General features: G+C 47.9%; 1 protein-coding gene across 1 annotated transcript; it reads left to right on the top strand.

The window, feature by feature from the left end:
- The first annotated feature begins 1,693 nt into the window (after positions 1–1,693).
- Positions 1,694–8,725, top strand: HSD3B2 (hydroxy-delta-5-steroid dehydrogenase, 3 beta- and steroid delta-isomerase 2). The gene is made up of 3 exons (XM_028102173.2): positions 1,694–1,838; positions 5,576–5,740; positions 7,914–8,725. Exons 1-3 carry the CDS (start codon positions 1,694–1,696, stop codon positions 8,723–8,725), a joined length of 1,122 nt encoding a protein of 373 aa, XP_027957974.1.
- The last annotated feature ends 16,891 nt before the right edge of the window (positions 8,726–25,616 follow it).

Genomic DNA, 25,616 nt, shown 5'->3' with positions numbered 1-25,616 from the left:
AGTCAATTAAAAACAAGATATTTAGAAAATCCCCAATTTTTGAAATTAAACAACATACTTTGGAATAACTCATGTGTTAAAGAGGAAATCACAGGTAAATTAGAAAATATTTTTACCTGAATGATGATAAAAATCCAATACATCAAAATTGTTGGATGTGGCTAACCCAGTGTTTAGAGAAACATTTATAGCTTTAAGTGTCAAAAGAAAAGGAGTAAAATCAATAAGCTTTAACCCTAAGAACCTTGAAAAGCAAGAGTAAATTGAAGCCAAAGCAGATAAAAGGAAACAGATTATTAAAAGAAGTTGATGGAAGAGAAAAGGGACAAACAATAGAGAAATACAACAGTAAATTTTTCTGTAATCCACACAGAAAATTTAGTTTCACATGGGTTCTATATGTAAATGTATATCTGGAACCACAAAGACGTTAGGAGAAAAAAATAGAAGAGCATCTATTGGGACTAAAAATCAGAAAGTCATCGCTTCTGGGGTAGATTGGTGGGGGGAGGTGGGAACTGACCGGAAAGGGGCAGGAAAGAACTTTTTGAGGTGAAGGAAATGTTCCATATGTTGTCTTGGGTGGTGGTTACAATGGTGTATGTAACTGTCAAGGTTCATTGAACTAACACTTAAGATCTGGACATTTTAATGCATGTAAATCACATCTCAATTTTTTAAAGTAGAAAAAAAGAGCTTATGGTGGTGGTATTTGGACACCTCTGGGGCACAGGCTCCAAAAGCATTCACAGCATCCTCTGAGACTCTGCGGAGAGTGGTTTTGCAACCAAAATGTGAGATGTGTGCAAACGTCCATAAGATCCACTGTGGCCACAACTACAGACACCTATTCTCATTATCCAATTCACAGAACTAAACAGTTATCACTAGAGAGCTTCCCTTCAATGGAGATCTTCCTCCCCACCCCAGAGCTCTCCAAAGGTTGCCAGGATTGAGGTTCTGGATATATGGGGTTGGAAAGAAAGTCCCTTCCCATAGAACTTCAAGGGTGACTGGAGCTGCCACCATTGCAAAGGTCTATACTGTGCAAGAGAGTAGTAACATTTCAAATGGTACTCTGAGAGAGGAGGTAATGGACTACACAGTGGATTTTCTCCCCAGATGCATTTACTTCACAAGGCAAAAATTCCCATTGTGCTGGCAGATTTCGCCTTTCATTTAAATCCACAGACTGTGGAGCCCAGACACCTGGCACCGACTGCCGGATGTCTTGTTGCGGGGAGAACCAAGCCTTTATCACACTGTGGCCCTGAAATATGCTTCCTGTGCCTGGGAGGAATGAGAGATATGTTAAAGGTCACTACTTTTGGGGGAGGAGGGAACATGGAGAAGACATGAGCAATGAGTATGTGGTAAGAGTTCAAGGTGAAAAGGCTGAGCCAGGAACAAGAGTGCATAAAACTCCAGTCCTGCCTTTGGGAGATAAGGAGACCAGAACCCAGGCTCTTGCAATTGGCTTCCAACAGTCTAACAGGTTAGAGCTTTCTCATTTTCTTTCAACTATTCCTGGGCATGGGAGTTTTGCAAAAACAGAGTGGAGGGAACAAAATGGTTTTTGTAAACCTATAACGACTTGACCTCTCTTTCTGACCATCCCAGGGTCACCCTGTAATCTAATCTGGCCCCCATTTTTCTGTTCCTGGAGAGTGCTTCTTGGCAACCAGATTTGACCATGGCTGGGTGGAGCTGCCTTGTGACAGGTGCAGGAGGGTTTCTGGGTCAGAGGATCGTTCGCTTGTTGGTGGAGGAGAATGAGCTGCAGGAGATCCGGGCACTGGACAAAGTCTTCAGACCAGAACAGCGGGAGGAATTTTCTAGTAAGTGAACCTGAGTTCATGGGTGGGTAGCTCCATCTTAACCCCCGCACAGGTATGGGGAAGGGGTTTTTGTCTAGCAAGTCAAGGAAAGTTGTAGCCAAACTGAGGCTGATCCCCTGTCCAAAGTCATCAGAAAGGAAATCACCGGTGGTGTGGTATAAGAGATACAGGGCTGTCAGGAGCCTGGGTCTGACCCTGATCCGGAACTAGAGATCCGGATGACTGTAGGCCAGCCACTCTGGCCTCTAGGTCTCTTTTCTTCTCATTTATAAAATCACGTATCTCTCCCTTGTCAACAACTCTTTAATGTTCTGAAGATTGTGGACTTGGCAATGGCCGTGCAATATCTGCATAGGGCAAGCAAGCCCTGTTAACCTGGAGACCCTACCAGGGGGTCCCTGCCCCTCTTGATTGCCCTGGTCTTTCTGTGGCTTCATTCAACAACTCCAGTGAATGTGAAGCTGAGTGTGTGTGTGTGTGTGTGTGTGTGAGAGAGAGAGAGAGGAGAGGGAGGAAGGTGAAGAGGACACACAGCGTGGGAGGGAGCCAGAGACAGAGTGAGGCTCCAGAGTGTGGATTCCTCATGTGGATTCCCTGTATATCTCTTCTTCCCATTTGTCCCTGCTCATCACCACAAGAAAAGTGACTGCAGAATCTGCTCACCGCTCTGCTGTTTTCCCAGACTGCTGCCCCTGGTGCAAAAGCAAAAGCTAGATTTATAAAACCCGTTTCACCCCCCAAATCCTCAAAACAGCCCTGTGAGGAAAGTAGGAACGGGGTCTCACCCAACAGGATGTTGAGGAAATTGAGGTATACGAAGGTAAAGCGACTTGCGGAGGCCCTCTGATTAACAGACCTCAAGGCTCGGAGTAGAGCCTCATCACAGACGCCCCAGTCATAGGGCTCCAGGGCTGCCTCTTGGCAAAGTGAGTCTTCAGTCTCTCCCATTTCCCCACTGTGTGTCCCCAAAGCAATCCCTGTCCCCCTCCCCAGCCCCTGCGGTCTGGACATCAACACGCAGGCCCCGGGTGCCCAAAAGACCCCACCTCCCCACACGGAGCCCACCCACCCACACCCGCCCTCCAGGACTGCGAGCATCACTCTTCTCCTCTTCTTTCCTGTGCTCTGAACATCTCAGATGTCTTATTTTCTCTACCCTCTGCTTCAACGATGCCTCTGATGAACACACACGAACATACATGATCAACATCAACTGTTTGCAACCCTTACGTCTCAGTAATACTTACGGTCTGACAGCTGTTGCCCGGGAAAGGCAATGTTCAACCTAGACGAAGGGTTCCCCTGTGTGAGCAGTCAGGTGGTGTCCGGGACAGGCAAGGGCTCTGTACAGATCACAGTGGAGAATCCTCACAGTGGTCGTTCTGTGCCAGGCACTGTGCTCAGTGTTCTACGCGTGTCAACTCATTTGCTCCTCATAACATCCCTGGGGATGGGTAATATCATCTTCTTTTTTGAAGGTGAGAAAGCAGGCACAGAAAGGTGTCTTAGTCTGTCAAAGCTGCACAACAAGATACCACAGGCTGGGTGGCTTAAACCCACCAGAAATTTTATTTCTCACAATTCTGGGGGCAAAAATCCAAGCGCAAAGCAGAGTCAGGCTCTGGTGAGAGCCCCCTTCCTGGTTCAGAGTCTGTGTCTTCTTGCTGTGCCCTCACACCGTACAAGGGGAGAGGGCTCTCTCTGGGATCTCATTTATAAGAATACTGATCCGCTTCATGAGGGTCAAACCCTCACGACCTGATCACCTTCCAAAGGCCCCATCTCCTAACAATATCACATTGGCATTAGGATTTCGACACATGAATTTGGAGGGACACAAACACTCAAACCACAGCAAAGACTAACTTGTTCAAGGTCCCCCAGCTGAAAAATGGCAACACTGGAATTGAACCCGAAGGTCTAACTGCAGAGGCTGTGCTCTTAGCCACTCATTTGTCTAGTAGTTTCTCTTTGGGCCTCCCTACAACGCAGTCCACACCACACCAGCAAGTGTACGTTCGAGCTTCGCAGAATACTGGTCCCGTCCACAGAGCCTCGAGGAGGGAGGGAGCTATGCCTCCACCACCAAGACATCTGCAGCGCCCTCTTCTGGTCTCTCTGCACCCTTGCAAACTAATAGGTTGACCTGAGCCTGTCTGCTGAAGTCAGCAGCAAAGAGACAGAAGAAGGGGCGGGGAGGCAGATGTGGAGACACAATCGGAGAAAATCCTACTGATTCCCAGCAGCTTCTCCCCTGCCATTCTCCCACTTCACGGCCTTCTTGGAGCTGCCCAACCATGGGAACTAGCTCAGGGCAGAGCAAACTTGGCAGAGGCTTAGGGAGGGAGAGCAGATGGTTCTTCCAAGTTGTAACCCAGGAAGGAAATTTCCCTGCCCTGAATTTTTCACTCTGAGTTTCTCTCTCACTGTTCTCTGGTCTCCATTGCCGATTTCAGTTAAATTATCTTATCCTTTAAATACATACATACATTGACTTATCCTTAATCTGCCTCAGGAAAAAAAAAAGCGCGAGTCTTGCACTTGAGTGACAGGGGAAAGAGAACAAAGCTTGAAGGCAGGGAGCAGGCTTGAGTCTTCACTGGAAGTGTGACTTAGACCTGCCCCTTCTCCTGTCTCCTCCTGAGTTGCCTTGCCTGTATAGTGGAAATTGGAATACCTATGTCATGAGATAGCTGTGAAAGAAAAATCAGAACGCTGTGAAAGTTGTGTGCAAAGCAGAACACACAAAATAAGTGTAGGGTATTTATCCAAACTGCATGTAGCGCCATGTTTAGGTCACGGGCTCCTTTGAGGTGATGATGTTATTGGCAGTGCTGCCGCTTCCGGTGGATTTCAGAGGAGCTGAAGACCCTGAGGTTGAATCCACTGTTCTTAGCTAGATGGCCAGAAAGTTAGTCCCTTGGTGGCTGACTCATTTTCAGCACTGATGTCTGCTTTAGATGATATCTAATAAGGTTTTTTTTTTCCAGTTAAACCTCTCATTTGGGCCCATCCTAAATTCCCTGTCACTGGCTTCACTATCCTTCTGGTCACCTAAGCAGGAAATACTCAGGCTGACATGGGCTCTTCCTCTTCCTGTCGGTCCCTCTCCAGTAAGAACAAGGACCCGGCTGCATAAGGTCTGAAAAGTCAAGCCTGTGTGTCCCTCCCCTTCCCTGCTTCTGCTGTGGGAGCCCTGGTTCTGTCCTCCTCGGAACTTTGCTGCAGACATTCTCTCGATGAATCTCTCGATTGCTTTGCTCTCTCTTAGATGCACCACACTGATCCATTTTATGTACTGCAGCCAGGGTTGGCTGTACCTACACCACAACTCTGTTTATGTTTCTCTTCCTGTGCCAAATCCAGGCGGGATTCCTCATTCCCTACAGAATTAAATTCAAATTCTTTCCTCTTATATCCATGCTCCATAATCACCCCACTCTCCTTAATGAATTTTATGAACTTCCCATGAATCTCTTTAACAATTTGCATCCCAGGCATACTTGACTCCTCACTGCACAAATTCTTTTTTTTTTTTTTAAGAATAAAATGGGGTGGAAACGGATGTTTGCTCTTTCCCAATAAATGCTATACATTCTGACTTCTGTGCCTTTGTTTAATTGTTCCTTCCACGGATTAATCTCCCATCTCTGCCCTCTCCCTGGGTAAACACCACCTTTATCAGGAAACTTCCAGATCCAGAAAGCCTTCCAATGACCTGATTCATGTTCACACAGAGCTCCAGAGCAAGACCAAGGTGATCATGGTGGAAGGAGACATTCTGGATGAGCAGTGCCTGAAGAGAGCCTGCCAGGGCACCTCGGTTGTCATTCACACCGCTTCTGTCATTGACGTCATGAATGTCCTTCACCGAGAGACCATCATGAATGTCAATCTGAAGGGTATAGTATCCCAGGGAGGATATGGAGTGAGGTGGGGGAATGAGGCTCAGAAAACAGACCAGGAAGGGAGGAGAGGCCCCCATCACTGAACACCCGCTGAGCCTGCTCCAGCTCCTTTTTCTTATCACCCCTGAGAGATTCAAGGCTGTTATGCTCAGTGTTTTAGATGAGGAACCTGGGGCTGAGCAAAGCTAAGAAACTTGTCCAAGTCCCCCTGAGTAGGAAAGCTAGAATTTAAACCCACACCCGTGTGTCTCCAAAGGCCACAAAATCTCTCTTTACTGCAGCTTCAATCAAGCATGGACTCCAAGCTAACCTTGAACTCTCGTGATCCAACTACCTTCTGCTTCCCTGGGCGAGGACCAGATCTTACAAGTGCCTCCCTGGTCATCATTTTAGCCCTTCTGTGTGCCTCTAAGCTGGTGGTCACACAGTAAGGCCAAGAACTAAGAGCTCTGTGATAGGAAGGGCCCCCGTGTCCACTGTGAGCGAAGGGCCACAGCTCCAGGCCAGTTTCCTTCAGGCAGGACTCCTGTGCAGGATCACCCAGCGTAATGAGAACATCTAGCACCTTCCTGCTCACCCCAAAGAAGGATTCCTCTCAAGAGACCTGCAAAGCTAGTTCATAGCAGTCTGGCACAACAGAATCACCCAGGACTGGCCTTCCCATGATATCTTCTTAATGATAATAGCTTCCCCTTCTCCATAAGAGTACTTCTTCAGCTCACTGCTGGGTCTGCTATTAAAGGGTCATTTTTAGCTAGGTGCCCAAAGTACACCCTCCTTAGATCCTCATCCCTTAAATGCCTGGTGGTTCTTTCTGGATTGTGGCTTTCCAACCTACTTTAAAACTAGACACCTTTATGTAAGGGATTAGCTTAAATCCCTTATTAGCTTCACATGCAAAGTCATCCTTCTGAGCCCTGGAGGCCAGTCTCTCTAGGACCACAGTGTCCCAACCCCCATTCACATCTGGTTCTCCTGCCCTGCTCTACAAAGTTAGTCGTTAGACAGACGCTCCTTTTCTAAAGCAACTCATTGCTTTAGGGTCTCCAGCCTAAAGTAGCACAATCTCAAAAAAGACTCTTTCTAGTTTCTGCTTAGCCATACCCTCACCACTCCCACACTGCAAGGAGGGTGCTGCTAAATTAACCAAGTTTTCCTTTTTAGCCCCCTCTGCTAATTCCTGCTCCCCAGGACCCCCAACAACAGGGGATTTGAAATCCCTGAGAAGTGGTAGAGGCATCAGTTAATTAAAATTAATGTCAATTCCAGGTTTAGAAGATACTTCAAATAATGGTCATTTTTCCCTCTGCGGGTCAATTGACCCCAAATTTTCTCAGCCTCTAGATTTGATTTTTTTTAAAAAATGAGTCTGTCTCTCCCAAAAATCAAATTGCACAAAGACCTTAAAAAAGGATTGTTTTTAATACCAAAAAAAAAAAAGAGAGAGAGAGAGAGAGAGAAATAAAAAGGATGCTTTGCGGGGAAAGTTCTTTCTCGTAGAGAAGGCGCTCTGCATTACTTCCCCCAGCTAACTGGATTCTGCAAGATCTTCCCATTATCGGTATTAACCACCAGAGGGCACACTTCCCCTTCTGGTTCTCCACCAAGGTCAACATAGATGGCCAGTGCCAGGCTCCAGAATTCTAAGTAAAAGGAAGGTTTATCACCCTCACTTTTCAGACCTGGGTAAAGGGAGTCACAGTCAGAATTAGGAGTGGCCTTTGTAGGGAGCATTCAATCAGGACTAGGTAAAATTCCAGTCCATATTCTGAGAGTATGGCCTATTTTTTTTTTATTTAAAATAAACTGTTTTTAACGAAGTGGTAGGGATAAATGATAATTTTCTAATGTCTTCACTCAGCGAAATATAAAATGGCAACCCTCTGTCCTTTTCCAGAATTCAAAGTACACACACAGGTCCAGGAAATCCAAAAAGCCTAGAAATTCTTGCTCTCCAGAACCCAAAGTTCAGCGTCTTCTCATTTTTGCAATTTTGCATTTTTCCTATGGTTATAGCATGTTCAGATCTTAGGCCGGAGACGCAGAGGAATGCACTCCTGATCTGCAATAACCACCTCACTTGGGGGGAGGCGGTGGACATGGTCTGTGGGCATGGTTGGGCCTTTGGGTTATTTGTTGACACTGACGGTGTACTCCCCACGGGCAGGTACCCAGCTCCTGTTGGAAGCCTGTGCCCAGGCTAACGTGCCGATCTTCATCTACACCAGTACCATAGAGGTGGCTGGGCCCAACTCCTACAGGGAGATCATCCAGAATGGCCATGAAGAAAAGCATCTCGAATCAAGATGGTCTGCTCCATACCCCTACAGCAAAAAGCTTGCAGAGAAGGCAGTGCTGGCTGCTAATGGGTGGGCTCTTAAAAATGGCGGCACCCTGCACACGTGTGCCTTAAGGCCCATGTATATCTATGGGGAAGGGAGCATATTCCTTTATGACTACATATACAAGGCCCTGAGGAACAATGGCATCCTGACGCATCATAGCAAGTTCTCTGTAGTCAATCCTGTCTATGTTGGCAATGCGGCCTGGGCTCACATTCTGGCCTTGAGGGCCCTACGGGACCCCAAGAAGGCCCCAAGCGTCCAAGGACAGTTCTATTACATCTCAGATGACACACCTCACCAGAGCTATGATGACCTCAATTACACTTTGAGCAAGGAATGGGGCTTCTCCCTTGATTCCAGAATGAGGCTTCCTATATTTCTGGAGTACTGGCTTGCCTTCCTACTGGAAATAGTGAGCTTCCTGCTCAGTCCAATTTACAAATATCAACCCCCCTTCAACCGCCACACAGTGACATTGTTAAATAGTGTATTTACCTTCTCCTATAAGAAAGCTCAGAGGGATCTGGGGTATAAGCCACTCTTCAGCTGGGAGGAAGCCAAGCAGAAAACCATGGAGTGGATTGGCTCCCTGGTGAAACAGCACAGAGAGACCCTAAAAATGAAGACTCACTGATCTGGGGGTGAGAAGGACGTAGACGCAGATGTTGTTGGGAGACGGCTATCGAGCTCTCCCCTCTGGCATCGTATGGAAAGAAACACGGCCATGAGCCCAGGTCATACTGTCTCCCTTTTACAAGATGGCCGTCTTACTGTTTTCCTCCTCCCACCGGAAAACTTCCGAGTCCCTGGTCCAATCGGAAGCTTTCTGTCCTGCCCACGCTCCAGAGGACAGAGAAGGAGATTTGCTGCAGCTCCTAATACAAAAGTCTCTGCTGCTGGCTCTGAGCTATTCGGGCCTCTTTCATGTAGAGTTTTGCCTATTATTTCCATTCCCTTTGTTATGTGTGAAGCATTTATCTTTTACAAATTCCTATTCCTACATGCAGCTCAGTGAAAAGAGTAATAAACATTTTAATGCCTAATCTGGAGGACGCTGTGGTTGATGTGAATACATACCTTCCTCCTTCCCCCTCCATTTCTAGGGGGATGGAATGGAGGTGGGCAGAAGTGTCTGGAGGGGGGGAATTAAGTTGGACTAAGCACCTGTTATGTTTCAGGCAAATATCACTTCATTTAACCCTCTTCAGAAACCTCGAGGTTGGGATCCTTACTGACTTTTATTGATAAGGAAACTTGATCATCAGATGCCACTCACTAACTGCTAAGTGACCAGGACGTTTAGCCCAGAAAGACTGATTTGAAAGCCTCTATCTGTCCACTGAATCTTGCAGCCCTGAACTGCCTAAATTTACAGCTCGGTGGGGGTGGGGTGGAGGGGTTTGTCAGCGGTGCAGCAGAGCGCAGGCAGGAGTGTGCCCTGCTGCTCCTTGGGGGAGGCTGGCTCCTTTGGGCCACCTCCTTCTTGCCCAGCCCCGTGCAGGAGGCTCCCTAGGACCCAGGAGAAGCCCTGAGGGGCAGCTGGGAGGGCCTGCAAGCCCTTGCCCGATGGCCTGGGCAGGGGAAGGAGAAGCAGAGACTTAACCAGCCTCTACCGCCAATGTCAGTGTCCTTGAAGACCCCTAGGACCCACCGGGGCCACCCTGGCAATTCATAGCCAGTATCTAACCTTTCAAATCACATCATGAAACCACACCAGGGGTTCCCAGGAAAGTAAAGGGGACAGGTGTGAACGCCCCTAAAACTTTGTCTCCTGTGCAGCGCAAGAGATAGAGGGGTCTACTACCCCCTCCCCCGCTCCCCCCAGAATCAGCTCCTCCCTACTCTTTTCTCCTCTTCCCTTCTCTCCCTTACACTGTCTGCTGTGAGGAAGCTCTATCCCTCTCCCTCCTTAGCTTCTGTCCTTTCCCTCCATCTTCCCCTTCATCACTGGCCTTCTCTGTCGCCCTCAGGAGAGGAGGCCAACCAAGGCAGGTGTGGGGACTTGAATGATGACACAGTCGGCAACTGAACACAGGACCAACAGTCAAAGGAAACACTTTCAGGGCCAGCAGAGGCCGCGTGGCCTGAAGCAGGTGAGGACGTGGCTGTCGGGCTCAGAGAGTGGGAGGTGAGAGCTGCCTGTCTCCTTACTGGGCTGTTGCCCATCTTTATGAACCAGAGCCACAGAAGAGTCACACACAACATCCGGATGGCTTCTTTCTTACCCGGGGAATGTACCGATTATGAATTCAGTTGAATTTGATTACCCCAAAGGAGATAATTTATGCTTTCATTCTAAGGAGAAAGGGGAAGAATATTCTGGTGGGGATGAAGGTTTCTATCACCTTCAAAACCCCAAGGGCCGGAGGATCAGCAGGGGGCATCAGAGCAGAGTGGCCCATATGATGGGGGTAGGTGAGAATGAAACACTCCCTCCGGCCTCCCTGCAGGGCACAGAGCACAAGAGGTAGCCCCTGTCCAGCTCCTGGGTGGTGCACCCACTTTCACACGTGTGTGCCAGGAGCCAGCGAAGGGAAGAAGGGTGGTAGAATCTGGGACAAGGGCCCCTCAGCTGAGTTTTTAGCCTAATGAGATTCCATATCTCTGAACCCACCAGGGCAGGGAAGGAGCACTGTGGCCAGAGGGCAAGGGAGGGCAGTGTGAGCAGAGACAGAGGAGAGGGCATGTGACCAGCTGGTGGTCTAGCTGAATAAGCATAAAGGCCTTGGAATGTTTGGGCCCAAGACGTTGGCCCTTCTTACTTATAGTGGGCACAGAACTGAGGGCTTCCGGCCTTTAGAGCTAATGCACGGAAGCCCCCTTCCCTCCTCCCTCCCTCTTCCCTCTGCTCCCCTGCTCCCTCTCCCTCCCTCCCTCCCCCCCATCTCCTCCCCCTTCCTTCCTCCTCACCTCTGTCTCAGTCTCCATCCCCTTCTCCCCGCTTTTCTTTCCTGGCCCCCCTCCCCCACCTGGATGCAGCACAGAGTAAGGTGAATGAAGGAATGAAAGGGCAGGTAAGTGCTCAGCCACCCAGTTAAGCCCTAAGGGTAGGTGAGTCCAGGGAACGGAGCTCACCTGATGGGGGTTGGGGGAGGAGCCCCACAGAGCAGTGGGGCCTCAGCTAGGCCTTTAAGGGTGGGTGGGACTTGGGTAGAAGAGTGAGGTGTTCCAGACAGATGAGGAGCCTGAGCAGTGGTGCCAAGGAGAGGGTGAAGGGGAGTGAGGAGGCTGGCCTGCCAGGTGGGAAGGGTTTACCCCAGGGGAGCTTAGATCGGTTAGGGTGTCATACAGGATAATGAGGCTGGCCTCAGGGCAGAGGGGGATGGGGCAGGTGGGTGAGTGGCTGGGGGAAGGGCCCACAGGAAGGTGGGGGGGGCCTGAAGGGGTGAGAGGGGGCGAGGTGGACTGGAAGACCAGCCAGACCAGCTGTTGTAGAAACCCAGAGACCCTGTCTTTCACCCCACATATAAAATTCTCAATTACTTTATTAACATACAAAGAACAATAACAAAAACTGACCTCTCATTAGTAAGTCAAAATACCCAAGAAAGAGCTGAAGTCTGGGACGAGGGCAGGGCAGCTCTGGGATTAGGATGGGCTTCCTCATGCCTGGCATCCCTACAGCTCCAGGCAGTCTGGCTCACCCTGAAATGGATGAAGCTATTGGGGGAGGTCATGGAAGAGATGTGACTGTTGATTGACCCTCAAGCTGGACCAGGGCTCTAGGAGGCTCCTCACCCCCTCCCCTGTCCTTGGAATGCGGGCCCTGCTTGCCTTTCCCATTCCCAGAGGCTGCTCCAAGGACACAGCCTTGAGATAATGATGTGGTGTTGAGAACACCTGTCCAGTATCCATGACCGAACCCAGAGAAGGCCTCCATATAAACTTTTAAGATCTGGCAGGTGGGTGCAAGGATCCATTCGTCTTGGGGCCACCCAAGACAAGCCTCATAAGTAAGGTCCCTTTGCTTCTTACAACTGCCACCTACCAACCTGGAGTGGCCTCTTAGGTCTCTCCCTGCCCTCTGATTATAGGAATCGGCTACAGATTACACCCTTACACCCGGGAAGCGCCCATGAGGATGGCGAGCCAAGTCTGTATCACAGTTCGTGTGAATATTCATGCTTTTTCCCTGAAGATATTTCAATGTGTGCAATTACAAAGTGCTGGCCCAGAGCCTCCTGGGGGTGTTATGTAATATATGATATTACCTTATTACCTTATTAAAATCTAAAAGAAATCTGAATTTCAAAGCACATCTAGCCCCTAGAGTTTTGGACTAAAGATCATGGACTGCCGGTGGCCAAATTATGTGCCGGGTATTTCTTTACACATTTTAGCTAATAATCCTCAAACATCACTCAAAAGCAGGTACTCTTAATATCCTGACATCTGAGGAAATGGCAGCACAGAGAGGTAAATAATTTGCTCGAGGTCATCCAGTGAGTTTGTGGTTCAGGCATAGTAATCAAAGGACTTCCAGGGGTCTACATGAAAATATGAAACTCACATGCCTGTCTGAGCCAGTCCCCGGGATTGTGAGTCAGGCTAGAGCTGAGAGGCCTTGGGGAATGGTGGGGACTGTGGTGTGCAGGAGACCACACACTCTCTGCTCCTGGGAGGAGAGGCTGCAGCGCTCCTGCTGATTCAGGCCTGGGATGCACCCCAAGTTCCCAGATCTTTGGACTCGCCAAGGAAAGCAAAACCTTCCCAATCTTTATATGAAATTTCTTGATTTCTAAATATTGGCACCTAATTCTAAATTTCGAAAACAGTGTGAGGATCAGCTCTGAGAATGTGTGGGCTGGTGCTGCAATTGTATTTGTAATATTTTATCTCTTCGAGAGTGGGCAGCCCGCGGTGATCCTTCTTGGCGGTAGGTCCTGAGTCTACATTACAGCATAATTTGTACTTTTCTGTATGTTTGATATTGGTTATCATTTTTTGAACAAATTAATTTTGATTAAAAAAAAAGTGAAAACCAATGAAACACATCTGTGGGCCAGACCCACAGCTAAGGCTTCCAGTGCTCCATCTCTGTTCCCAGGCTTGTGGGGGCAGTAAAATATCATACAGGGCAGGTACATACACAGTAAAATGTACAAAGGCCGTTAGAAAGAGGATCCCAGGGGTGCCTGGGTGGTTCAGTCAGTTGGCGGCTGCCTTCAGCTCAGGTCATGATCCCAGGGTCCCTGGATCAGTGGGGAGCCTGCTTCTCCCTCTCCCTCTGCTGCTCCCCCTGCTTGTGCTCTCTCTCTGACAAATAAAATAAAATCTTCAAAAAGAAAGAAAGAAAGAAAGAAAGAAAGAAAGAAAGAAAGAAAGAAAGAAAGAAAGAAAGAAAGAAAGAAGGAAGGAAGGAAGGAAGGAAGGAAGGAAGGAAGGAAGGAAGGAAGGAAGAGAAAGAAAGAAAGAAAGAAAGAAAGAAAGAAAGAAAGAAAGAAAGAAAGAAAGAAAGAAAGAAAGAAAGAAAGAAAGAAAGAAGAAGAAAGAAAGGAAGGAAGGAAGGAAGGAAGGAAGGAAGGAAGGAAGGAAGGAAGAAAGGAAGAAAGGAAGAAAGGAAGAAAGAAAGGAAGAAAGAAAGAAAAATATCCCATCGGGGTAAGGGACTCAATAAAGCACTTGAATTTGGGCTGAATACTGAAAGATGAGTAGAATTTCAACAGGCAGAAATGGGGGGGGAATGTGTCCCAGGCAGGGGCAAGGAAGTCTGCCAAGTCACAGAGGTGGGAAAAGGGAGTCCCTTTCAGGTGGTATGGACAGACCAGAGAGCATAGGTGTAGGGGAGAACGGAAGACACACCTGGAAAGACATGATGGGAAAAGACCAGGGTCACCTTGGGTCACCGCTAGGAGATACTCTGCCTCCTTCCTTCTTTCCTCTCAGAGCAGGATTCCATTCCCCTTCTTAAAGACTGTTTGACATTTAGCTACTTTACAGGTAATATGCCTCAGCTTCTGTGGAAAATTATACTCGTTAAGGGCAAAGAGCATGTCTCCATGTCCCCACTAGCAATGAATATTGACAGGCCAAAGAACTTGGAGATTATTCAGTATGCACTCGGCAACCTGTTCAGCTGTCCCTGGAAGATTACTTTGGCACCCGTGGGTAGGATGGATTGGAAGAGATTAAGAGGATACTTCAAGAATCTCGGTCCATCTATACAATGGAATATTACTCAGCCATCAGAAAGGATGAATACCCAACTTTTACATCAACATGGATGGGACTGGAGATTATGCTAAGTGAAATAAGTCAAGCAGAGAAAGCCAATTATCATATGGTTTCACTTATTTGTGGAACATAAGGAATGGCATGGAGGACATTAGGAGAAGGAAGGGAAAAATGAAGGGGGGGGAAATCGGAGGGGGAGAGGAACCATGACAGAATGGACTCTGAGAAACAAACAGGGTTTTAGAGGGGAGGGGGTGGGGGATGAGTTAGCCTGGTGATGGGTATTAAGGAGGGCACGTACTGCATGGAGCACTGGGTGTTATACGAAAACAATGAAGCGTGGATCACTACATCAAAAACTAATGATGTGTTGTATGGTGACTAACATAACATAATAAAATTTAAAAAAAAATCTCGGCAAGAAATAAAGCCCTGATTTATGTTAACAAATTGGGACACAGAGGGCAACTGGGGCCAACCTGAGGTGGAACAGACGCTACTTCAGGAAATGCCTGAGCAGGGTCACAGCACCCCCTATGCACCCACTTTCCCAAGCCAGAAACCTGGGAGGTCCTTCGCCCCCTCTCCCTCCAGCCTATCAGTCAGTCCTACCCATTTCCCCTCCAAAGTGCCTGCTGAGTGTGTCCCCACCCTCCTTAGGAACATGGCCTGGTTTAGGCCCTCATTATCTCTTGCCCGGCCTCCCTGCCTCAGAGAGTCACCATGAAATCCACTTGCATCCTTGTTGCCAGAGTTGTCTACCCAACACCAAATCTGACCATGTCGCCCCCTACCTGAAAACCAACCAGGACCCTTAGGATAGCCCTGAGTGTCTTAGGATAACGGATAAGGCCCTTCGAGATCTAGGCCCTGCCCACCTCTCTGGACTACTATGTTGTCAGCAGTTCCTGCCCTATCTCCAGATTCCCCAACTTTACGCTCCAGCGATAGGCCAGGGTTTGGCACTTCTTGCAAACATTACGCTGTTACATGCTCCCACGCTAAAGCCCAGTGTCCCTCCTGCTCAGACCTTGCCCAGCTCCTGCCGACACATCCTTCTCAAGTGCTTATTCACCATCCAAAGCTTCCATCTCACCATCCGTGGGCCGTGTGCGTATCTAACTGCCTGGTGATTATTTGTATAGTCTGCCCTCGACCGCCATGCTGTCTTGTCCTTGAGGGCAGCCACTTGCCATTTCACCTCTGTGTCCCTAGTACCTGGGCCAGTGCCTGACACAAAGCAGGCACACAGACGGACAGCAGACTGACAGGGAGACACATGGGTGGTTGGATGGACAGACAGATGGATGGATAGATATGCAGACAAAACACAAACAAACGGAATTGCTGAGATGGGGAGGGAAGGGAGTCAGGGAGGCAGAAGGAATGACAAAACAAGAAGGAATTTAAAGATAACGTCAAGAAATTAATGAACCTGAAGAAGCAGGGGGTGTGGGGACGCAGGAGCAATCCATCTGCACTGTATGAAGAGTGAGCAATTGAAAGAAATGTGAGAGGGAAAGACATTTATGAAGGCAGAATGTAACTGGCAAGATTTTTAAGGGGACTGGAAATTAGATGTGCAATCTGAAACAAGGTAATGCCCAGAGAGTTTTTATACTACAAAAATAAGGACACTCTCGTTTTAAAAACTGAATTCAGAAGAAAATCTCATCAGAAAAAAAAAGTAAATCTCTCATTCCTTAAGTGATTAAAGTGGTTACTTAGAGTGCTTCTTAAAGCATCAAGGGACTCTGAAGGAGTTTGCAGGGAGTCCTCCTTTATCATGGGATCCCACACAAGGGTAATGGGGAGGGAATGGGAGTTGGTGTTTCCAGGCATGAAAGAGACTCATTATGATGGAGTGGGGGGGGGGGGGGACTAACAAAAAGTGGATTGGCCACTCTGTCCCCAAGGGCAGGGGACCCTGGGGTCAGTTGCAAACTCTAGAACAGTCACCAGTCTGTTCTAGAAACCTGAAGCTCCCCACTAATAAAGAGTGCAGTCTTTCCTCAAGAAACAGAAGAACCTGCACGAGTGAAGTCAGCCCTTCTCCCAAAATAGGTGCTGGCAACAGTGGGTGGGCACGTCGCCTGCTGGCCCTGTCATCATCTTAGCATGGACCCTGCCCTTATTGAGGTAGGAATATCCGTTTCATGCGCCAGGATCGAAAGTCCCCCTCGCACCAGCTGGAATCTGTAAAGTTGCCCGCTCAGTTACGAGCAGGGTGGTTTCGTGGACATGAGGCTGGTGCAGTCACGGGGACCCTGTGTCTGGCATACCGCTCCGCCATGGGGCCTCATATTTGATTTTGCACCAAGCCTTGGGAACTAAGTAGCTAGTCCTGATTATGAGCATTTCTTTCACCAGTAGGCAAAACAACTCCCTCCTAATCACGGGTAAACAAGGGAGGCTCCCTGTCCCGTCCCCAGGACAGATCAAAGTGTTTGTGGAATTCAAATTTTAGGGCTAATATAAGCCTTAGAGATTCCAGCTTTTAGCTATGGGCTCCTTCCCTTCCTCATTTCACAAATGAGGAAACTGAAGCCTGAGAAGTAAAGTGACTTTCCCAAGGTCACCCATAAATCAGTAGCAGAGCTGGGCTAGGGTGCAGGTCTCTCAAGAACACACTAGAATCCCCATGGTAACAAAAAGAGGAAAGTTTATAGCAGGGGTGTCTGGGGCCAGGCAACATAGAGTTTGAGCAGTGCAGCATATCGAGGGTGGGGGGATTTTTATAGCTTCTGACACCTCTCAAACCCGCACCTGAACACACTCCAGTCACACCCACCACACTCGCACCATGGCCACTCCTGCCGGAAACACAGGCCTGTTTCCTGGCACCCTTCCCTCAGCCAACTTGTCCCTCAGCCAACGCCTCCCCTAGAGAGTCTCCAGTCTTCCAGGGAGGGGTGAAGCGTGTCTCTCCACTAGGCACTTGTCACAGTCCAGGTGGTTGCTTATTAACTTGTCTGTCTCCCTAACTAGACGGTGGACTCTAGAAGACACCGTGAGGACCCCGTGCTGACGACCTGCACACAGCTGTATTCCCACCTGTGTCTGACCCAGAGCGAGCGCTCAGTCAATGCATAAGGAATGAAGGAAGGAAGATGAGGTTCCTAAAGAAAGAGATTCTGGAAGCATCTGGGTGGCTCAGTTGGTTCAGCGACCGGTTCTTGATTTTGGCTCAGGTCATGAGCTCAGGGTCCTGGGATCGAGCCCTGCATCCGGCTCCATGCTCAGTGTGGAGTCTGCTTGGGATTCTGTCTCCCTCTCCTTCTGCCCCTTCTGCTGCTCTCCGTCTCTCTGAAATAAATAATCTTTAAAAAGGAAAAAAGGAAAGGAAAGAAAAGACATGAAAAGAAAAGAAAAGAACAGAAAAGAAAAGAAAAAAGACAAGACAAGACAAGTTCTCTGGACCAGAATAAACAGGGTTGTAGGGAGTGGAGTGAAGGGTGTCCCAAGTATGAGTTCCCCGAAACAAGACAAGTCTAGACTCTATACCCACCTGGACTGGTGACCTTGTAATTGCTGCCCTGAGTTTGGCCTGAGGGCACAGGGCTCAGAACAGGTAGGAGAGGCACAGCCTCCTGGAGGCCCAAAGGGCACAGAGCCAGGAGTCTGCCCTCCCAATATATTTGCTAAAGAAAAAGAAATAGGGATAAGAGAGAATATTTGGAAAGAGGGCAGAGGGCAGGCTTAACCGGCACACCAGATCCTTCTGTGGAGCCCATGCAGCCCAGCCCAGCTCATGGGTTGCCAGTCTTGCAGGAACAGAGACATGCAGGTGCTCCCCAGGACAGGAACAAAAGTAGCCAGGGCAAGGGAGGACTGCAGAAGGGGGAAGACGGAGGCAAAAGAGAAGAGACTATTCTCTCTCTTTGGAAGCTTCCATTTCTGCAAACGAGAGTGAACATCTTGTTTGCTTTCTTTCACATTGTTTCTCATTCACCTGTTCTCTTTCGATTTGGGTCTTTTTCTCTAAGTTACTCAACTCTCTTTACTCTCCTGGGTCTGTTTCCTTACTGCAAAATGACGGCTGGGGCCCATTTCCATGGTCCATCCCAGTGATACCGGAACAGTAAGTGGTCGCACTTGGCGTCTGGCTCCTCATCTGTACAGGGCACCGTACCCCCCCCCGATCGTGGACGACCGAGGCCAGACAGAGCAGGAGTCCACCGGAGAGCTCCCTCCCTCCTCTGTAGTCAGGTAACAGCTGAGCCCCAGAGCCTAATGCAGACTTAGACAAGCTTTCGTGGCATTGTGTTGAGCTATGGATGGTTCCCAAGTTTTAAGCTCTCTGACCACCACTAGACACTAGAGTGGGGAGAGTCCATAGAGATGGTGTCGCTGGAAGAGGAAAACAGGCCCAGAGAAATCAGAGCCTTGCTCGAGAGCACAGCCAGCAAAGGCCGGAACTCTGTCCCGCGCTCCTCCCTCAAGGGATGGCAGGACGGGTTCCTCTGTTCTTCCTCTGTCCCCAGGAAAGGAAGGCCACGGTCACCCATACCCTCATCCTTCCCCCCACCACCAGCACTTCCTCAGGAGCTGGAAATCTGAGAGGATGCAGTTCTGCATACAAGCAACTGCTTTTCTCCTCCTTCTAGGCCCCCAGGAGCTAGGATACGAGACAACCGCGCTGAGACTTTTGTTTCCTAACATTTGCACAGCCCCTAGACCTTCTGGAAGCTTCACGTTTGTGATTTTGTTTGCTCTTCTCCCCACACCTCACACCTGCATCTTTCCTCTGGACAGACAAGGACAAGATCAAGTCCCCCTGTGGTGCCCAGCCTAGGCTGTGGCAACGTTAGGCAGTGGTTGCCTCAGTCTGGCGGCCTTCTGGCTGTGAAGTCACGTCCATGATTCCTACTGTGTCCATTAACATTAACCCAGAGAGCAGTAGATCCACTTCAGTGGAAGCCCGGGGGTGGTCCTTGTGTATCAAAGTCCCGGCTTTACTCAGGCATCTTCGAACGCTAGACCTGACAGAAGGAAGGGTCTAGCCAGGTCCCTTAGCAGCCCCTTGCTTCGTTAACCCCTCCAAGGTCACACTGCCTCTTTCCCCCACCCGCCAAAGCCAGATAAAATGGACACTGCCCAATTTGCCGCAGCAGTGACCCCGGCATATGTCCTCAGCAGAGAGTCTGTTTCAGCCTGAGCCTTTGCTGGAGGCCCCATCTTGCCCCGGCATTAACACCTGATGCCTTGGTATTCGGGAGTTCTTCCTTCCCCCACCAGGGGCCAAATCCCAAAAGTCACACTTCCGGTTTGCAAAATAATTCACCACCGGGAAGCTGGATTTGATGTTAGGCAGGGAACAAAACCAGCCTTCCCCTTCCCTGTTCTGGAGCATTAGAACATGTGAGAGTCTCTCTGTGTCTCATACCTATACCCCCAGCATCAAGCACGCCAGCACAGGGGCACTTGGTGTGCTTATGGAATGAGCCTCTCTGGGTCTCTGCTCTTAACTAGCCACAGCCTCGGGGGACCGGGGAGGCCGCCCATACGCAGGAAATGTGTCCAGGACATTCTGGGAACATCTCTGCAGAAGAACCACTCCAGCCCTCGTGGGTCAGGGAAGACATCTCAGGGGAGCCTCTTCTGTGATTAAATGACATCAAACCACTTCCAGGGAGTCCCTAGTTTCCAGCAACTGGTGAGGCCTGGGACCATTCAGTCCTTTCACTTAGCATGAAACCCCTCCAAATAGAGATGTGCGGAGGCCAGCTTGGTACATCAAACTTGCCACCCAACTCTTTGGTTTCTGGAGCTAAGCATCTATGGCGATGAGGCAGGTCACCAGGGGGATGGGGGACGCAGACAAGTCTGGGAACAGTCGCCTGGATCCCCCTGGGGCAGTTGGAAACTGAAAACAATGGGAATGGGCTTTGGGTGAGCAGAGGTGACCTTGAAACATAGGCGGGCAGCAGGGAACTGTAACCTGCAGACACTTGAGGCTCTGGCCAGGAAAGAGAGGAGCCCAACGCTAGTGTGTTCAAGCTGGAGACCTGTTGGGTGAGCTCCTCCCCTTTCCCTCCAGAAGCAAAATTCAGAAAACAACTCTATTGCCAAGGGCAGCTCAGAAAAGGAGTAATGCATGGAATTTTGCTTTGTTAAGTGAGCTGAGAGGGAATGAAGATCAGAAAGAAGGGAAGGCAGGCAGTCTGTGATTGGCAAAGACCAAGAAAGGCCAGCAGCAGCCTTTGATGCCACCCCCCCCAACCCCCCGCATTATCTGATGAACAGCAAAAACAGGCCCTTCTCTTGGCCCTTACTTATGATCTACGTGGGGAAGGTGTACATGAAAAGGAGGCCTAGCCGGAGTGGACAGACAGCAAAGCCTGCTGATCTGACAATGCCCTTTGTCTCTATACCCCTAGGCAGAGGAGAGGATGTGAGGCTTATTCCTTTTACTTACTGCAATCCCCAAGAAAGAAAGAAGGTACCTGATTGGTCCTATAGACTTCTCAATCCCAGTTGCACATAAAAGTTGCCTAAGAGGCCTACATAAAATTACACGTACTTGGACTTCAATTGTTCAATGTCTGGAACAATTACTTGGTTGTTGTTGGGTTTTTTGTTGTTGTTTAGGGGCAGAAAGGGGCAGAGGGAGAGGGAGAGAGAATCTTATGCGGTCTCCACTCCCAGCATGGTGCCGACCGTGGGGCTCGATCTCACCACCCTAAGATCATGACCTAAGCTGAAATCAAGATTTAGACGCTTAGCCGACTGAGCCACCCAGGAGCCCCGGGGAGGGTTGGGGGGGGGGGCTTGGAGCGGGGAGGGGTTGTTGGTTTTTAAAGCTCTCCAGCTAATTCTACTATGTAGTTAAGGTTAAAGTAATGAAATCTTGATCTCAAACCAATTCAGCCCAAAGAATTCCAAGTTGACCAGATACATCCTCTCCACCTGGAACACAGAGTTCTGCTCTAACAGCAAGTTCAGGCTCGGCGTCCCTTCGTGGCATAGCCCCTAAGTCCAGGTTCATGGCTCTGTCCCCACAGAGCCCTGAACAAATACTTCAAATACTTGGTTTAGTAGTTTTCCTAGGGACCAGGAGCTAGACTTGTGGCTGCTTCAAATCCGAATACTCAGGTTTAGGGAGAAATGTTGCAATCCCAGAATGGAGTGGCTCCTTCCACAACCAGGACCCAGCATTCACTGGTCCTGCCAGGCAGAAAAGGGCTGGCAGACATTCACACAAGGAGGTGGTTGTGATCATTACAAGAAAATAAAGTGCTTTTCACGCTTCATCTTTTCTATTTCTTGGACTTATAAACTGCTTATAAACTGCTGTTTCATTGTTTCCCCGAGGTTGGGCACAAACCAGTTAAAAAATATTTGAAGTAAAAGGCCAGTCTAGCTGATAAGTTCCATTCAACATTATCAGTAGCCATTAAGTTACATTTCTGAGAGCTGAGGGAAAGAAAATACTTTGTGATGTGATTCGGGAATACATTTTTTTTTTTAATAGATTAGAGGTGAGACCTAAGACTGCCTCCCTTCCCCATATCGACTCCCCCGCCCCACTCCCCACTACCTGCTGTCAAAATGTCCCACAGATTGGTTCCTACAAGGAATGAAGAAATCAATACCCATGGCATAGCATTAACACATTTCCCAAACTCCTAACGCCACAAGAGTACAGAAGTGCCCCTGCTGAATTATTGGTTAAAATGGGCAGAGTATATAGACATCAGCCAGTTCCAGGATGATGTAGGATCCACCTGAACATTCCAACATAGGAGTCAGCAACCTTTGTCCGTAAAGATCCAGAGAGTAAACATTTTAGGATTGTGGGCCATGAACCCTCTGTCACAAAGACTCAGCCTTGCTGTTATCGGGCAAAAGCAGACACAGACAATATGTAAGCAAGGTTGTATGCACAGGACTATAATCCAAAACATTTTACTTGCAAAGAGAGGCAGGCTAGATTCAGTAGTTTGCTGACCCCTGTTCTACCAGACAATAAGCTTCCATTTACTGATCTCAGTGATATTTAATAGATGACAAAGAAGAAAGAATGACATGGAAAAAGACTGATATGGATTTAATGACAAATATTCCATATTGGTTGCTGAACACCAGAACGCTGTCCAAGGAATCATCATTAAATAAAACAACCTGAAAATAAGGCAATTCTCACATATACAAGCACACACTCACACAAAACCTGTTACTTTAAGGATCATTAAATTATTCACTATTTTAACAAACAGCTGTAAAATAACATTACAGTGAAGGAAAATGTGCACAAACTTCAGAAACACAGTTCAGATTGTCTATGAACACAGGTTCTTCATCTGTACTTTTCCACATATGTACAGCCTCTTGATCCTGAAGAAACCACATGGCTCAAGGGGTTAACTTCTCATCTTCTCTTTCCAACTCAGAGCTCAAGATTGAACCAAGCCATTTAACCTGACGAAACTGCTCCAGCTTTTGCTAAGGAAGAGTAGCCTGAACTTGACCAAACTCCCCAGGAAACAAATGATACACTTGCCTCCACCGTCATGAATGAGCTGATGGAAGGAATTTTCAAATCAACATTTTTAAGGGTGAACCATAGTTAATGGGGTTTGCTGAAGAAAAAATATTATTCTCCAACTAGAATACAAGAAACAACCTCCTGACTGCATTTAAATTCACTTAATGCAGCTATGTTCCCTGAAGAATTGTAAGAAAAACGGAATCACATTTTAAATGCACCATGAGAATAGGGGTGTTGGTGGTTGGGCTGTTTTCTTCTGCTGAGGGATTTGCTCATCAAAGGGATACTGAAGTGGTAGCTGCCTCTCTTATCCATGGTACTTGAAAGAGAGGTCCATGAAATCCAAACATTTCCACTGCCACCAAATTATTTTATATTAGCTTCAATCTCATTTCCATGTTGAATTCTTTCTTGAAAGCTGCCCATACGTAACATAGCTGATGCAGACGAGACGGTACAACAGAGTACAATGGCAGCAAAAGGCCAAATAACCCATAAAGTGGATAATCAATCCATGAATAATCAAAAGTTGCATGAGATTTCATAGGCACAGACTTGAGAGAACTTAAAACGGCTGGAAGAGGTAGATGTGCATAAAAAAAACACGCAAAGGAATAAGATTACCTACAAACTGGCTATATTATTTTCAAAGGAGTCCTATACACTTAGTATTCAGAGTAAAGAGTCAGAATAAATAATGGACATTTACTTTGTTCATATTACTCAACTAAAAGAAAATAAAGAATTAGCGTGTTGCAAAATTACCTTTTGAAAATCTATTTGCATTTGTAAATAACAATAAACTGATTAAGAGGGCAAGATCAACAGGCATTATACAAGCCCAGAATTCTCAGGATTTTTTTTTTTAGAAGGTGTTTTTATAAGGACAAAAACATGCTTCCCTACAGTCCCCGAAGAGGTTCTTTGCTAAAATACAACTGATCAAGTATAAATTACCAGCATTCACAGAAAGTCTGCTGAAACTGTAAAAACAATCTTGCAGTTTTTCTTCTTTTCCTTCAAGTGTGTCCAACAGTTTGTGAAGATGCTTCCATGAAAAGTACAGGAAAACTAACAATCACTGGTGAAGAAAACAGGATTGCTTTCCACAGCTCTAACTTCTAAAGGCTAACCTAGGGGAGGGATTTTCAGCATAGGTAACCGAAATCTGTACAAGAGTCATCTAACTACAGCCCCCTACTAGAAACAGAACAAACCTAAGACACCCAAATTACGTGACAAAGACCAGCTTTGTCAACAAGGACATCTTTGGCCCTTCTAGACTAGCCTTAAGTTTTCCACAAAGCATAAGAATTTTCAGTGTCTTTATTTTATGATATAAATCATGACAGGAAGTCTTTCTAGCAGCTGAGCTGGAGAACACAAAAGGTCAGACCATGCCTATCCCCACGGTCATCAGTCCCTCTTCCGAACAGCCTGCTGTACTCCTATCCTCAGGTCTTCCCTACGACAGGGGTCATAATACTGATCTACCTCACAGAGATGTGAGAAACAACTATCATTAAAAAGCGTAAAGCACTTTACAAATATAAAAGTGCTATTTTGGCATTTATATAACCAGAAAACATTCATTGCTTGTGCTATTTGGCAATTTTGCACTTAGACCTCTCCCTGCTTGTGCCTTCCTTGTGTAAAGCCTTGAGCTTTCTGCTGTGCCTCCCTGTGTAGATAAAAGATATTTCTACTCAGACCAAAAGCCCTTATCAATATGGATGGAGGTGGCTGTTCAATTATCTCCCCCATTACTACCAAGGGGAAGGGGGGCACTGGATACAGAGTGAAGGCAAATGAGACAAAGAAGCCTTGTACCCCAACATGTGAACATTTGCTCTCCTGGATTTCCCACATAAGGCTAGCAAAACTCTGAGCTAGATGACTTTTGTAGTAGGTCACTGGGGCAACTGTTGCTGATCTGAGATTCACTTCAAACAAGCATCATGCTGACCTGGCAAAGGGAAAGTCACACACAGCTGGGATTGTTTCATTTCCCTGCACTTAGAAGATCACAAGCGAGACCTGAAATACCGGGCTCGGCACACACCTAACACCTGACATCCACAAAGACCACCCTGACCCAGCATGAACCTAGACTACCTTAAAGGAAGTGGCAAAGAACCAGGGGCAGGACCAAGATTTCCCAGGTGATCTTAAAGCCAGTTATAAACGAATTCCCAAACCTCGATTTCGTCCTTGAAATCAGAGTGTGTAAGCTTTCCTGCCCATTTTCCCCTGGATGCCTCAAAATAGCAGCTAACCGTGGCTCAGAGAAAGGAAGGGAAGAATATGCAAAATATCCTCTCCTAGAAGATCGACAAGGTTCCTCTTACTTTTCATGAGACTATAGCTGATGTGGGAGGGCAGGACAAAACAGTGGCTTAACACCTGGTGAGACCAGGATAGAATTATTCATACCCGCCTTTTATTTTACCCCATGATCCTCTAACCCCCACACCCTCTCCCGATTCCCACAGGCCCTCACAGCCCGAACTACTCTGTTGCCGGCCATCCCGTTCACTCCCCTACTCCCCTTCTTCAAGGTCCTCAAAGTGCCTGCTCTTCACCCCCTACTTTGTGTATTTGAAGAAGGCATCGCTCAAGCACATCTCCCAAACATGTCCTCGCTGGGGGGGCGGCAGGCAAAACATGACACCCCAAAAGAACAACGCTGACTCAACCCTCCCCTCCAAGACCCCCTAACACCAAACTTGACTCCCCGATCACTCTCGGATTGTCCCTCCCGCCCCTTCCCATTTCTTCCTACGCGGTCTATCCCCAGAACGGCTACTCCCCACATGCTCCCCGAGGGCAGTGTGTCCCCCAACCCCAACGCGACCCAGCC

Source organism: Eumetopias jubatus, unplaced genomic scaffold, assembly GCF_037043125.1.
Source record: "Eumetopias jubatus isolate StellerSeaLion01/CBP00866 unplaced genomic scaffold, mEumJub1_p1.0 scaffold_4, whole genome shotgun sequence".
Taxonomy (NCBI): domain Eukaryota; kingdom Metazoa; phylum Chordata; class Mammalia; order Carnivora; family Otariidae; genus Eumetopias; species Eumetopias jubatus.
The sequence above is the reverse complement of the archived record's forward strand: the minus strand, read 5'-3'. Positions and strand labels throughout refer to the sequence as shown.

Excerpts from the sequence above, each read along its gene's own strand:
- HSD3B2 (XM_028102173.2), top strand. The coding sequence starts at position 1,694 with ATGGCTGGGTGGAGCTGCCTTGTGACAGGTGCAGGAGGGTTTCTGGGT. Across the intron at positions 1,839-5,575 it reads ACAGCGGGAGGAATTTTCTA|AGCTCCAGAGCAAGACCAAG; the intron begins GTAAGTGAACCT and ends ATGTTCACACAG. Across the intron at positions 5,741-7,913 it reads CATGAATGTCAATCTGAAGG|GTACCCAGCTCCTGTTGGAA; the intron begins GTATAGTATCCC and ends CCCCACGGGCAG.